The 13,498-nt window shown below is 50.8% G+C and overlaps 1 protein-coding gene across 3 annotated transcripts in view; it reads left to right on the top strand.

Moving 5' to 3' along the window:
* XPO6 (exportin 6) overlaps positions 1–11,701 on the top strand; it is a 107,364-nt gene extending 95,663 nt beyond the window's left edge. For all 3 annotated transcript variants that reach the window (XM_060031970.2, XM_060031969.2, XM_060031968.2), the window contains 7 exons: positions 3,441–3,596; positions 4,556–4,670; positions 4,846–5,017; positions 6,425–6,586; positions 7,877–7,975; positions 8,131–8,361; positions 10,911–11,701. In XM_060031970.2, coding sequence (XP_059887953.1) covers positions 3,441–3,596; positions 4,556–4,670; positions 4,846–5,017; positions 6,425–6,586; positions 7,877–7,975; positions 8,131–8,361; positions 10,911–11,012 — 1,037 coding nt within the window. In that variant the 3' untranslated portion in view covers positions 11,013–11,701. The remainder of the gene's footprint in view (positions 1–3,440; positions 3,597–4,555; positions 4,671–4,845; positions 5,018–6,424; positions 6,587–7,876; positions 7,976–8,130; positions 8,362–10,910) is intronic.
* Positions 11,702–13,498: the final 1,797 nt, after the last annotated feature.

Below are 13,498 nucleotides of genomic sequence, written 5' to 3'. Positions count from 1 at the left end.
ACATAGTTAACATTTGTTGAGTGTGTACTCTGTCCCGGGCACTGGGCTGGGAACTTTATATACGTTGTTTCATCTAGCTTTCCCTATAGCCCTTTAAGCTATGTCTTATTATCCTCATTCTACAAGTGGTGAAATGAAGGCTGGAAAGTTTTTCCTATCCTAACTACTTCCTTGGTGGCGCAGTGGTTAAGGATCCTCCTGCCAACGCAGGGGACAGGGGTTCGAGCCCTGGTCCAGGAAGATCCCACATGCCACTGAGCAGCTAAGCCAGTGCGCCACAACTACTGAGTCTGCACTCTACAGCCCACGAACCACAACTACTGAGCACACGTGCCGCAACTACTGAAGCCCACGCCCCAGAGCCCGTGCTCCTCAACAAGAGAAGCCACCACAATGAGGAGCTCACGCATTGTAACAAAGAGTAGCTCCCGCTTGCCGCAACTAGAGAAAAAGCCCACGTACAGCAACGAAGACCCAAAGCAGCCAAGAAAATACATGGTAGTAAAACAGAGTTAAACCCCCATTCCAACTAAAACAACATTGTAAATCAACTATATTTCAATAAAAAAATTTTTTAAAAAGATTAAGTAAATGAGAAACTGGTATCTTTCACCAGGATTCACCAGTTGTTAATATTTTGCCACATTTGTGTTCTCCCCAACCTCACACACACTTTTTCTTTTTAACTGAGCCATTTAAAGGAAGTTGGTGACATCAACACTTTATCCCTGAGTACTTAACCTTTATCTTTGAGAACAAGATATTCTCTTATATAACCAGAACACCATTAACACAGCCAGCCAAGCTGTGGAACATTGTTACAATAATGTTGTTTAATAACATAGACCACATTTAAATTTTCCCTAGTTGTTATCAGACTGTCCTTTTTTGCTTTTTAAAAAAGGATACCTTCAAGGATCATGAGTTACATTTGATTGTCACATCTCTTTAGTTTCTTAATAAAGAAAAATATTCCTAGTTTTTGTTTGTCACGACATTGACATTTTTAAAGCGTCCGGACCTGTTTTCTTGTAGAAAGTCCCATAATCTTATTCTGTCTGGTTGTTTCCAGTAGTTTTTGGCAGGAATACCACCCAGGTAGTGACGTGTACTTCCACTGCATTGCTTCTGTTTATCCCATTATTGGCGATGCTCAGTGTGATCACCAGGTTCGGGGAGTGTCTGCCAATCTCTCCACAATAAAGGTATCCCGTACCCCCTATCCCCCACCCCAGGCCTGGCAGGTGTACGTTGCTCTGGATCACAGGGAAAGTGGTGGCGTCAGGAGTGTGATTTACGTCTGACTGGCTCCAGATCCGTTGCTCTTCACCACATTGCCCCTTTCTTCTTCTTCTTCTTTTTTTTTAAATTAATTAATTAGTTTATTTATTTATTTTTGGCTGTGTTGGGTCTTGGTTGCTGAGCGCAGGCTTTCTTTAGTTGTGGCGAGCGGAGGCTACTCTTCATTGTGGTGCACAGGTCTCATTGCAGTGGCTTCTCTTGTTGTGGAACACGGGCTCTAGGTGCGTGGGCTTCAGTAGTTGTGGCTTGCGGGCTCAGTGGTTGTGGCTCGCGGGCTGTAGTGCGCAGGCTCAGTAGTTGTGGAGCACGGGCTTAGTTGCTCCGTGGCATGTGGGGTCTTCCCGGACCAGGGATCGAACTCCTGTCCCCTGCATTGGCGGGTGGATTCTTATCCACTGCACCACCAAGGAAGCCCCCCCCCACCTTTTTAAAAATTATTATTAATTAGCCTTTCTTCTTGAAAGCAGTGTTTTTAATGGTTTTATAACATCCTATCCTATGGAAGTACCAATTTACATATTTCCTATTTTTGCATATTTAATCCATTTTCCTATTATTACATATTTAATTGTGCTTTTAGTTTTCCACTTGCACATTTTTGTGAATAAATCTTGGTTCTTGTTTAAATACGCTCACATCAGAGGTCAGATTTTGGTCTCTTGACTCTGTTTGCCTTTCCTGTGCCTTGTGTGTTCTTGGGGAAGCGTCTGCCAGGTGCAGTTTTCTGGCTTAGTGAGCATCCGTGTGCTGGTAGTGTTGTGAGTGAATGGCTTCTTCAGGAGCTCAGTGTCTAGCATCCCTGTAACTAGCCTTGAGTGGACCAGGCCTGTTGTGAGCCATTGTCTTCTTTCATGCCCCGTCCTATGAGTGAGGTGGTGTCATCTCTCCACATTTTCAGATGAGGAAACCGAGATTCAGAATAAGCAGAGTCAGGAGTCAAACCTGGTCCCAAGCACCTCTAAAGCCTGGATTCTTTCTGCTGTCCCCTTCCCTGGAAGCTGCTGCAGCCCTCACAGAGGCTGGTGGGCTCTGGGGGTCAGCACCACCCGGAGAGCCCTAGCAGGTGGAGGCTGGCTCTCAGCCCAGCTCCAGTTCCTCCTCTGGAGCTCCGCCAGGGTCGAGTCTGTCAAGCTCAGGCTGAGCCCTGTGGGGCTTCTTGAGGCAGCCGGTGGGAAGAGAAACCCCACAGGTGCTGGGGAATGGTGACAACTTCCCTGTGCTGGATCTCCTGATATGTCAGGTGCTTTGCGAGAATCATTCTGAACCTTGTCTCTAATCCTCACAGCAACCCTGCAAAGGTGGGAGCTATTGGCCAACCCTGGTGTACCGATGAGGATCCTGCCCCCATGTGTAGCTGTGTTGACCACATGCAATTCACATCCAGGCCCCTCTGACCCAGGCCCTTGCTCTGTCCTCTGAGATCCTGCCTGTTTGCTAGCCACTGCCTCTGTTTCCCCTGTGTGCTGTATGGAGTCATCAGTGAGCTCTTACATCAGGGGGGATTGTTAGAAGTATTTATTGTCAGTAACATATAATACAATATATATTACAATATAATATAATGCAACATAATAACAATAATTATATGTATTTTTTCAGGCCCTCAGGCCCAATAGACCAAGGATTGATCAGGCAGTTTATTCCTTAACACAGCAGCAGTAGATGTGCATGGCCGGTGCTTGTGTGGATTACCGGGCTGGAGCCATGTCTGCAGTTCAAGGAGGGTGTTTGATCTGCATGTGTCCATTCTTGCCTGTGGTGATTACCTTGTGACACTTAACATTCTCACTGGTCTATTCACCATCTTACAGTCTTGATTAAGTGCAAGGCACCTAACCTGAGGGACCTTTCATCTTCTCTGTGGACATGTTTCAGGTGGATAGAGGCAGAATAGAGGCAAAAAACTGAGCAGGCTGGCTGTCAGGCAACTGGAGTTCTGACAGTAAAAAGGGAACAAAAAAGGAAGAAAAGGATGTAGAAAGAGAGATACAAAGAGAGAGTGATAACTCAGTCAAGAGAGACTTCTGTGTGATTGTCCTCTGAATAACTTTGCAGGTTTCTTCCCCTTCCCTGTGTTCCCTCTTACCCTGCTTTATCCTCAGACAAGTCATAACAGGCAACTTAATCTTGGTTTGCAGCCAAAGTGATTATCCACCAGACACTTAGTGTCTTAGAAGATATCGTGGAGAATATCTCTGGGGAATCCACCAAGTCCCGACAGATCTGCTACCAGTCCCTGCAGGAATCTGTGCAGGTCTCCCTGGCCCTCTTCCCAGCTTTTATCCATCAGTCAGGTAGGAGCTGGCTGCAGGCCTCACTGCTGGGTGGTGCTGACAAGGACCAGAGTAACTGCTTAGCTCTGCAGGGCAGGCCAAGTCAGTCGGTGGGGTCGGCCTAGATGGTGAAGGCGGAGGGCGGTGATGTCGTGTGTCGCTGCGTCGCTTGGGAACATGAATGGATTGGAGTAAGAGGGGCATTGCAGCGGGACAGAGAACTTTTCTGATAGCTCCACTTATTTACTTACACGGCAAGGTGGATTTTGCTGGGATGCTTCACCTCCGCACACTGTCACTGTCACTCAGAGAGGCTCTCTCTGGGTCTCTGGGTGTACTCGCCTGGCTCTCATGACCACTTACAGTGGTCTTGTCAGTCTTATGAGAGAAATATCCAGGGCTTCTCAGTCAGCAGATGTTCACCGATTGCCCCTGAGTGTGTGCAGTTCAAGCCAGAACGTACTGTACGAGATGATTGTTTAGATCTGGAAGTGGAGCCACACTAAATGTAACCAGTATTTTCTGCAGTTAATCTATTTAATAGCCCAGGGCCATGCAATCTGAGTACACCCTTACTGTCCACTTTCAGCCACTTGACCCTGGACCCAACTGCAGATTACCAGTCATAGAGAAGTGGCTGAAGCCCTCAGGGGCTCACCCAGTTCAGTAGTTGCATCAGCGGGTACAGAATAACCCACCTGCAGTGAGAATTCTGCATGGCGCTGGGTGCTGGGCAGTGAGGGCGGCTTTGAGATGACCTTCTTTTCCTATTGTGAGCCATCAGGCAGAGTTCTCTGTACCAGAGCTGTTTTCTCAGCACATCCATAATCATTTCCCACTTTCCGTCATTGGCTGTGATGGTGTTGGGGAAATTAAAGAGAAAGGATAGTGCAGATTGCAGAAGGAAGTGCATCAAGCCAAGGGCGTCTGTTTATCCCTGTGTACGTGCCTCTGATCATTTGCTTTGTCCCTTTATTTAGATGTGACTGATGAGATGCTGAGTTTCTTCCTCACTCTGTTTCGAGGCCTTAGAGTACAGATGGGCGTGCCTTTCACTGAGCAGATCATACAGACTTTCCTCAATATGTTTACCAGGTAACCACAGACCCGCTGTGTCCAAGGTTTTCAGACTCAACCTGAGAAGTGGTGCGACCTGGCTACAAAGTGTGGGACTTTTTGCTCCTTTCCTTCACTTGCCACAAGTGTTGGTTTTCATACTGCTCCCCAGAGAAACATTTTCTTGGCTACTGTGTGCTTTCTCTGTCTGCAGAGAACAGTTGGCCGAGAGCATCCTCCACGAAGGCAGTACTGGCTGCCGGGTAGTTGAGAAGTTCCTGAAGATCCTGCAGGTGGTGGTCCAGGAGCCTGGCCAGGTGTTCAAGCCCTTCCTCCCCAGCATCATCTCCCTGTGCATGGAGCAGGTGTATCCCATCATCGCCGAGGTATGAGGGGCTGGGGTGGTCCACTGTGCTGCCTCCTGCCTGAGATGGGGGACGGAATGAAATATTGAGGAAAATGTGTTGTGCTTTAAAGCTAATTTGTTAGTTATTTTATTTTTCTTATAAAATAATTTTTTTTCTGAGAAAGAATGCCATTAGCTTGATATGTTTTTTTTATATTGGTTGAGTTAATTAGAGCTAATCTGGTGTAAGCATAACAGGTTAATTGTCACAAGGTTGGTTGGTAAGTAAGATCAGTGTCCCATGGTAAACAATGTAGAACTTTAGGTGAATATATGGTTTTCTCCAGCAAACATAACAAATGTTGTAGTAATAACAGTTCATAACACTTTCCTATTAAGAAATTTCATGATCTCAGGGGTACAAAACAAGTTCTTAGAACCATTCAAAGCTTTCATCATTAGAAAGCTCTTTGTCCTTCTTAGAAAACAGCCACTCAACATGACAAAATTCAGAATAATTATATATTTAACTTAAGTTTTCTGTAATAGTTACGTAAATAAGGGCTAACCTTCCTAACTGCCCAGACTAAGGCTTAAGTAAGTCCAGTTGCTTTGCATCATTAAACACACCTGCGCCCTCTGAGGATTCCTGCCATGGAAGTTGGTGCCCCCTGGTCTTAGTTTAACTTTAATCAAAGCTGAATTAAATAGATCTGGGCCTTATAATTTTTAATTCTGCTGAGACCTGTGGAATAATGTGACCTGTCATGCTCTTCAGTGACTTGGAGATTTTTGGATAAATGTGAAAATTATTGCTGAGCCTGCCTCCCTCACCCTCTCCTCTTGCCAGTGAGAAAGGAGACAGGCTGGGAGAGCAATTAGCGCCACACAGTGCCTCCCCTGAGGTGCTGCTTCCACCTGGAGGCCCTCTAATGCTGCTGTTGGTGGTTTCTAAGTGCTCTTTAAACTCCTTTTCTATAGAGGGCAGAACCTCTTTTAAGCCTTCTTGTTTGTCTTTATCCTCAGAGGTTGCATAAGGCCAACAGGTTAGCTGGGACAGCTTTTTTTTTATACTGGCAAAGGAACAGCACCACCAAGAAGATGTGACAGATCAGATCAGCTGCTTGCTCGGCAGGAAATCCATATTCCTAATTGTTTTCCATTTAGTAGCCTTTTTCTCTTAGCTTAAAAAGCTGAGTGCTTCCATCAGAAAAAGGGCCCCTTGGCACCGACCCAGGCATTCTGTGTCTCAACTGCGGCCATGTCTCTGCCAAAGAACTCCTCGTTTGAACTGCTGGCCCACAGGGGCCTTGACAGGACGAGAGTGAGGGTGGAAAGCCAACACGCTGCTGGCTGTTAGGAGGCATCTCTCAGGCCTCTTTGCTGCTCTGGGCCCAGGCTGTGAGTGGCTCCCTGAAGGTTTGAGGGTCTGTGTGTGTCTCCACAGCGCCCCTCCCCTGACGTGAAGGCTGAGCTGTTTGAGCTCCTTTTCCGGACGCTCCATCACAACTGGAGGTACTTCTTCAAGTCCACCGTCCTGGCCAGTGTCCAGAGGGGCATTGCTGAGGAGCAGATGGAGAATGAGCCTCAGTTCAGTGCCATCATGCAGGTAATGTGGCAGAGCTGGTGAGGCTGCCTTGTGATCCAGGAACAGACGGGCATCATTCTGGACACCAACTGGGTCCACTGGCCGACTGTCCCTTGCTTTGCTTCTGTGGCATATGGTCCCACTGCCTCTAACGTGGCCACTGCAGCAGGCGCCACACAGTGGCACTTTGAAGCCTCGTGGTCTTGGGTCTGAAGCTCAGCTCTACCTCTTAGTACCTATGAAGTTAGTCAACTTCTTGGAGCCTCAGTCTCTCCATCTGTAAAGTAGGGATAATAGTGCCTATTTCGTGGGTTTGTTGTGGGGTTAAATGAGAGTGTACACAGCGTTCCTGGCACCCAGGATGCTGGATACATCTCAATTCCCTCTGCCTTATAGCAGAGTTGCCCCACGTGTGAGGAGGTTGCCCACGTCAGGACCACCGGGGGCCCTCCTTACCTGCAGCAGTGTGTTAGTTGATCTGCATTTTTGAGAGATAATTCTGGCTTGTACCGTGTTGGGAGAAGCACTGCCCTGTGATTGTCTCCCTTTCTGATCAAGTGCAACTGTTAAACCCTAGAGAGTGAGCTCTGGGGGCTGAGCACACACCACTGTGGCTATAAGACCCCCTTCTCATAGTTTAGGAGCCCAGGGACGGAATGACGAGGCCATCACCGGCTTATTCTGGGGAGTGCCCTGCCCACCACTGGGTTTGCATTTCATTGGCCTCCCCCACTCCTCCTCAGTCACTTTCTGTGGGAGCAGGGCTCTTTGTGTTTGGGGTGGGGGGGTGAACTGGAAACTTCCGCAGCCCAGAAACTGCAAAGCAGTTTAAAAATTTGCTATTGCTTAACCCCAAGGCAGAGGCAGCCAGGTGTGAAGGAGCCTTCAAGGATTTGTGGTTTATAAGATCTGGGATGCCAAGGAGAGGGTGGTTTATGGGCGAGTGGTTGGCTTGAGGCGGGGAGGGCAGCCTCTGGTATCTGCTAAGATGGCTGAGGTGCTTGCCTAGAGGTGTTAGCTGCTTCCTTCAAAGACAGATCCTGTGAAGGTGTGGAGGTTTATTACAAAAGGTGCAAGATGAGACCAAATAAGTGAGGCCCAGTGGGGAGAACTTGGGAGCTCAGACTACACAGGAGCGTTCCAAAGATCTGACCAGACAGGCCAGGAGAATGAGGCGGTAGGTGCCCCGCCCTGCATCAGCATGGGGAACCGCCGCCAAGTGTCAGTTCTTTGGGCGTAGGGAGGTGCCCTAGAAGGGCTGGGTCTGAGGGTGTTGAAAGGCTGCTTATAAATGGTGGTCTTATTTCCTAGGCTTTTGGACAGTCCTTTCTCCAGCCTGACATCCACCTATTTAAACAAAATCTCTTTTACTTGGAGACTCTCAACACGAAGCAGAAGCTGTACCACAAGGTAAGTGCCCCAGCTCTCAGATGAAGGTTTCTTCCTCAGAGGTGTCATGGGCCCAGGCCGAGGCCACCCTCCTCAGGTCAGTGGCTGCGGAGCACAACAGGAAGTAGGCAGGGAGCCCGCCCGGCCTTCGCTCACCCTGCTCTTTCTGTCTGCAGAAGATCTTCCGGACCACCATGCTCTTTCAGTTTGTGAACGTGCTGCTCCAGGTCCTGGTTCACAAGTCCCACGACCTCCTGCAGGAGGAGATTGGCATCGCCATTTACAACATGGCCTCTGTGGACTTCGATGGCTTTTTCGCGGCCTTCCTCCCAGAGTTCCTGACCAGCTGTGATGGTGTGGATGCCAACCAGAAAAATGTGCTGGGGCGGAATTTCAAGATGGATCGGGTGAGGAGAGAGAGGCCAGGCTAAAGGGAGGGCAGGCGTGGGCTCTCAAGCCTGGCACCTGTTCCGAGAGGAGGGGGCAGGCTGCCTCGCGCGTGCTTTGTGCCCCCGGCGACTCCACTGTAGCTCGTGCGGCTCCTGGATGACTTGGTGCCGTGGCTGGATTGAGGGGCACACGCTGTCCCCCAGTGGTGGCCTCTGCAGCACGTATATTCTTTGTCTCAGCTACTGGGCCCGGTTCTGGCCCCAGCCGTCCGCCTGATTTGTCTCAGCTTCTTTGCACCCTGTTGAGCCCACCTCTGACTGGGGCCCAGCTCTTGTTTCCTCTGGGTTGTGAGCCAGTACGGCCAGGACTTGCAGACAGACCATGAAGATTGACACTTGGGAGCCCAAGCATCAGGGTTTAGCGGTGGGGCCCTGGGCTCTTCCAGATGCCAGGCTCAGTGGGGCTGACCTGCTGCCAGGCCCTGGGAGGAGCCTCACAGTGCTCATGCTCTTGCCTCCCACTGCCCACCCAGAGACGGTCAGGTGGGCTGTTCCGCCTGGGCAGCCCCTTGAGTGGGAACTGGGGTGGTGAGGTCTGTGGATGCACGTGAAGCCATCGTTGCTAGTGTGTCCGGGTCCCGTGGTGCCCAGCCTCTCCTGTCCTGAGGCCTCGTTGCTGGGCCCTCATCTGTCCTCCTCCTTCCAGTTTCAGCTGCTGTAAGTCTTGGCTGTTCGCCCGCCAAGAGGCTCTTCCTGGAACTTTTCCTATCGAATAAGTAATTTTCGTCTTTCAGCCACTCACACTTGATGCAGTGACACCTTCTCTTTCTCCCACATCCTCTTGGTGGTGTTGACCCGACCGCCGTGCGAGAACAGCCCATCCACGTTCCACTTCAGCGTCCAGGGTTGCGTGTTGCTCTTGCTGGAGCAAACTCTTCGTCTTCCTTGCTTGTCTCGTCTGTGATACATGTCAGGGTCGTTCTTTCTTAGACTCGGCTCCTGTTTTCCCTTGTCTTGGAAACTTTCTCTCCCTGGCGTTGATCTTGTTTTCTCCTGAGCTTCGTTAAGTTCACTTCAGCCAGTTGGGTATTTTGTCATCCTTATCCTGGAGGCCAAATCCTAATATTTAATGATCAGCTTCTAATGATGTCATTCTCAGTCAACTTCTTGATTTAAAGCAGTGGTTTTCAAAGCTATTGATAGGTATGCATCAGAGCACCTGGGGTGCGTATTAAAAATGCAGAAATATACTGCCATGTTCCATTCAAGACATTCGAATTTGGCATTTGGGCACCACTGATTTTAAAAATATCCCTTGGTTTGTTTTCTTGAGGATGAAATAAGTAAAGGAATCAGCGCCTTCATTCATTCATTCATCCATCCACTGTGTATTTGAAGCTGGCTTCTTCTCCAGCCCTGTGCCAGGTGTCCAGGAGCTCGTGCCTCCCTGCCTTTAAGGAGTCCTGCTGGGAAGATGGGCAACAGCGCCCTCTGTGGACCAGACTGAGCCAAGCACCGTATTTGCCTCGGCTTTTTTACAGCCTTCCAACAGCCTTCTGAAGTGTAGGTCCTGTTGTTTAACCCCACTTCACAGAGGAACCCAGGCTCAGAAGGGGCAGCAGTTGGTTGGCAATTACAGAACTTGGGATTGGTGGAGCCAGGAAGCGGGATCTGGAGCTGGGGCTTCTGGCTCCAGAGCCCGCCCTCACTGTCCACAGGCAGGGTGAGCCAAGGGCCTCAGAGAGCTTGGAGCAGAGGCCCCGACCTAGCCCACTGGAGCCAGGAAATAGGACGTATCCGAGTGGCCTTTTTGGAAGAGGCAGGCTTTGAGCTAAAGTTTGAAGAGGAGGAGAGGTTAGCCAGGTTGCCTAGGGGGTGTGGACAGGCACCGTTGATGTTACCTTGCCTGTGGACCTGCAATCCAGCCTTCAGTAATCCCAATCCAAAGATGAAGAAGCAGACCTCGGGTGGTCCTGTAGTGGTCCATGGTTGAATTTGGGCCTCCTGCTGTGAGGGGCCTTCTCTGTTTGTATTCTGCGGCCTAGCAGGCTCGGTGTCATGAGACATACAGGCCACTGTGACTGTTGATTGGCAGGGCCTGCCTGGAGCCCTGGGTGGAGAAGGGTTCTGCAGATGTGGCTCGGCCGGCCGTGGTGGAGGGGAGCCGTATCCGTGCTCGGGAGCGACTCCAGTCTGGATCTCCTCCCTTCCTGACTGTGTAACCTGGGGCAGGTTTCTTAATCTGTCTGCACTTCGCTTTCTTCATCCTTCAAATGACGGTACTAACAACCTGCACCGCAGGCTGGCAGTGAGGATTGAACAACTTCTGTCTCTGAATTGCTTGGGACAGGGCCTGGCACGTGGTGGGCACTAGGGCGGTATCAGCTGTTGTTCTTTTTCTCCCACCGTGCCTTTGCTGACACGTGGGGCAAGAGTGAGTAAAGTTTCGCGTTTTGTCAAATGTTCTCAGAGCTCCGGACGCCCTGTGGGACAGGAGTGGCTGGTGGGGTGGGGGTGATTTTGGGTGTTGGGTGGGGCTGGGCTGCAGCTGTGCCCCTGCCTTCCAGGACCTGCCCTCGTTCACCCAGAGTGTGCACAGGCTGGTCAACGACCTGCGTTACTACAGACTCTGCAATGACAGCCTGCCCCCTGGCACCGTGAAGCTCTAGGTGTGGCCTGCTCACCGCCCAAGGGACGTGGACTCCTGCCGCCGCCACCTGCACCCCCTCCGCCTGCTGCCACGGGTGTCTCCCGGGCGGGCCTCGGCCACTCCTCGGCTTCTCACACCCGGAACGGCGTCGCCTGCCCTCACCCCCCTCCACGCTCCTCTCCTGCCACCCACCCAGCAGAACTGGCTCCGGGGTGTCCAGGGGTTTGGAGCAGGCAGGGATCATGCGGCCAGGTACCGGGGAGGCAACGGGAAACCCTGTGGGGTGGTCCGTGCAGATCATGTGTGTATCAGTCACGAGGCAGAAATGCCAAGGACAGCTGTGACAGTGCCACCTTCTCACCATTCCACCTCCCCCCCCCCCCCACCCCGGCCCAGCCGGCTAAGGAGAGGCTGATGCTGGAACTACTTTGGCACTTCTGTCAGGCCTCTCCCTCCCTCCCCCTCAATGCCTTGAAGTCTCTGCTGTTTGTCAGAGATTTGCAGACCCGTGGGGTTTTTTTTTGTTGTTCTTGTTTTCTCATCATTCCATTGTGATACTAAGAAACTAAGAAGCTTAATGAAAAAATAAAATGCTTATGTTGTTGTTATATAAACGCTGGTTAGGGAGCTTCTTTTCCACTCAAAACTTCCTCAAGGGCCAGCATCCAGGTGAAGGGGAGCGTCCTGGCAGGGTGCCGGGCAGCAAGGGGTGAGGCCTGTGTCGGTGCCCTGGGGGAGCCCCTCCGAGGAGGACTAACTTACATCCCGTCCTCTTCTTGACAACATCTTTATAACAGTGAGAAGACGCAGGGTCCCTGTTTCTCAAGTTCAGGGATGGTGGGGGACTTGGTCTGACATCTACCCTAGTGGTGGAGGTGGGCCTGGAGTCCAGGTGGTGTCCACACCCCTGCTTCTCAAAACGTGGGCTCCCACTGCTCCCCCTCCCAGAGAGTGGACCCCTCAACAGACCGAAGTCTCGCCTGAGGACAACAGGGAGGTGAAGGTCTCTTAATGGATTGTCTGAGAATGGGGGTTGGGGAGGGGAGGGAGGGTGTAGCTGTGTGAGGGGCGAGGAGTGGGTGGGACTCAGGGCTTGCTGGTGTGTCAGAGACGTGAGGCTTTGACCAGCTGTTCACGTGCAGAAATGGCACTTGTCCGTGAAGTTTCTAGGGTAACGGATCGGCAGCTCCTCCTGCTCTAGGTGTGACAGGGACTGGACAGACAGGACTGGGGTTGCTTCTAATGAGGAACACCACGCCTGACAGGAAGAGGTTTGCTCACCTGAAAGTGAGGGTAGGGGTGTTATGCGAAGGCTCATTGACAGAACTGGGGAGGGAGTTGGGGGCTGATGGCTTCTACTTCTGAGGCCTTTCTTTATAAGAATAACTTTGGTGGGAGTGGGGACGTGGGCTGGATTTGAGCTACGCGCACACGTGCACATAGCCCCTTGCTCCGCGTCAGTCACAGCCTCCCAGCTGCAGCTAGCCCCAGTTCAGAGTTCATAGAGGAGGGAATTGAAACTTCAGTCGCCCTTTAACAGAAGGGAATTAGCATCCAGTTGTTCCTGGGCTATAAACACCACCTCACCTGCCTGCTAGGCAAGGCCGGGAGCACTGCCTGTGCCCGAGATGATGAAAGGGCTTTTTGAATGCCTAATGACCGAGGGGGTGAGGGAATGGGTTTGGTCGCCTGTGAGCCCCACCCTTGGATGGAACACAAGGCAGGACTTGGGATGGTAGAGGAAAGGCCTTGAGGAGTAAGATGGGCTGGGATGGAGGATTTTTATTCTAAGACTGATGGGCGCGGCCCCAGCTGCATGGATGGTAGTGAGCTCCCAGTCCTTGGAGGTGGACAAGAAGAGGCCGGATGACCTGCAGGAAGGGTTCCTCCCCTGGGAGGGAGGTCAGACAGGTCTTGATCCGATTTCTCTTGACTGCAGCGCCCCACATCGGGCCTGGTACAGAGCAGGCCTTAGGACACCTGGGTGGAATTGGATAAGTTCTCAGGCCCTTGGCAAATCCAGAAACTGTCTTTGTGATCTGAGGAAGGGGATGGGGAAAGGATAGAGATGGACAAGAGGGAGCCTTTAGGTCAGATAATGGCTGGGGGTTTTCAATGAGGTGGGCTGCTTTCCCTGCCACCTTTGGGTGCAAGGAGTTTGTCTCGGCTCCATTTGATGCCCATGTCCTGCTTTTCCTCTGGTTTATGTCATTTACATCTGCCAAAGGCACAGCCGCTGGCTTTGGGAAGGGTTCTGATGAAATTTTCTGGTTTTCACAATTTATGGCATTTTCTTCCATTGCCTACCATTGGCCTCACACAACGGAGGGTTGACATTTTTTAACAGCCTTTTTTCCCCCTCCAACTACAAAATGTTGTAGAAGAATATGTACAAAATGCAGGAAAAAAAAAATAGGGTCATCTAATCCCAGTGCCCAGAGAAAACCAGTGTTAGTATTTTGGTGAATTTTCTTTCAACATTTCCCTATTTGTCTGCAAACATGT

Source organism: Delphinus delphis, chromosome 15, assembly GCF_949987515.2.
Source record: "Delphinus delphis chromosome 15, mDelDel1.2, whole genome shotgun sequence".
Classification (NCBI taxonomy): Eukaryota; Metazoa; Chordata; class Mammalia; order Artiodactyla; family Delphinidae; genus Delphinus; species Delphinus delphis.
Note: the sequence above shows the minus strand (reverse complement) of the source record. Positions and strands in the feature narration are given on the sequence as shown.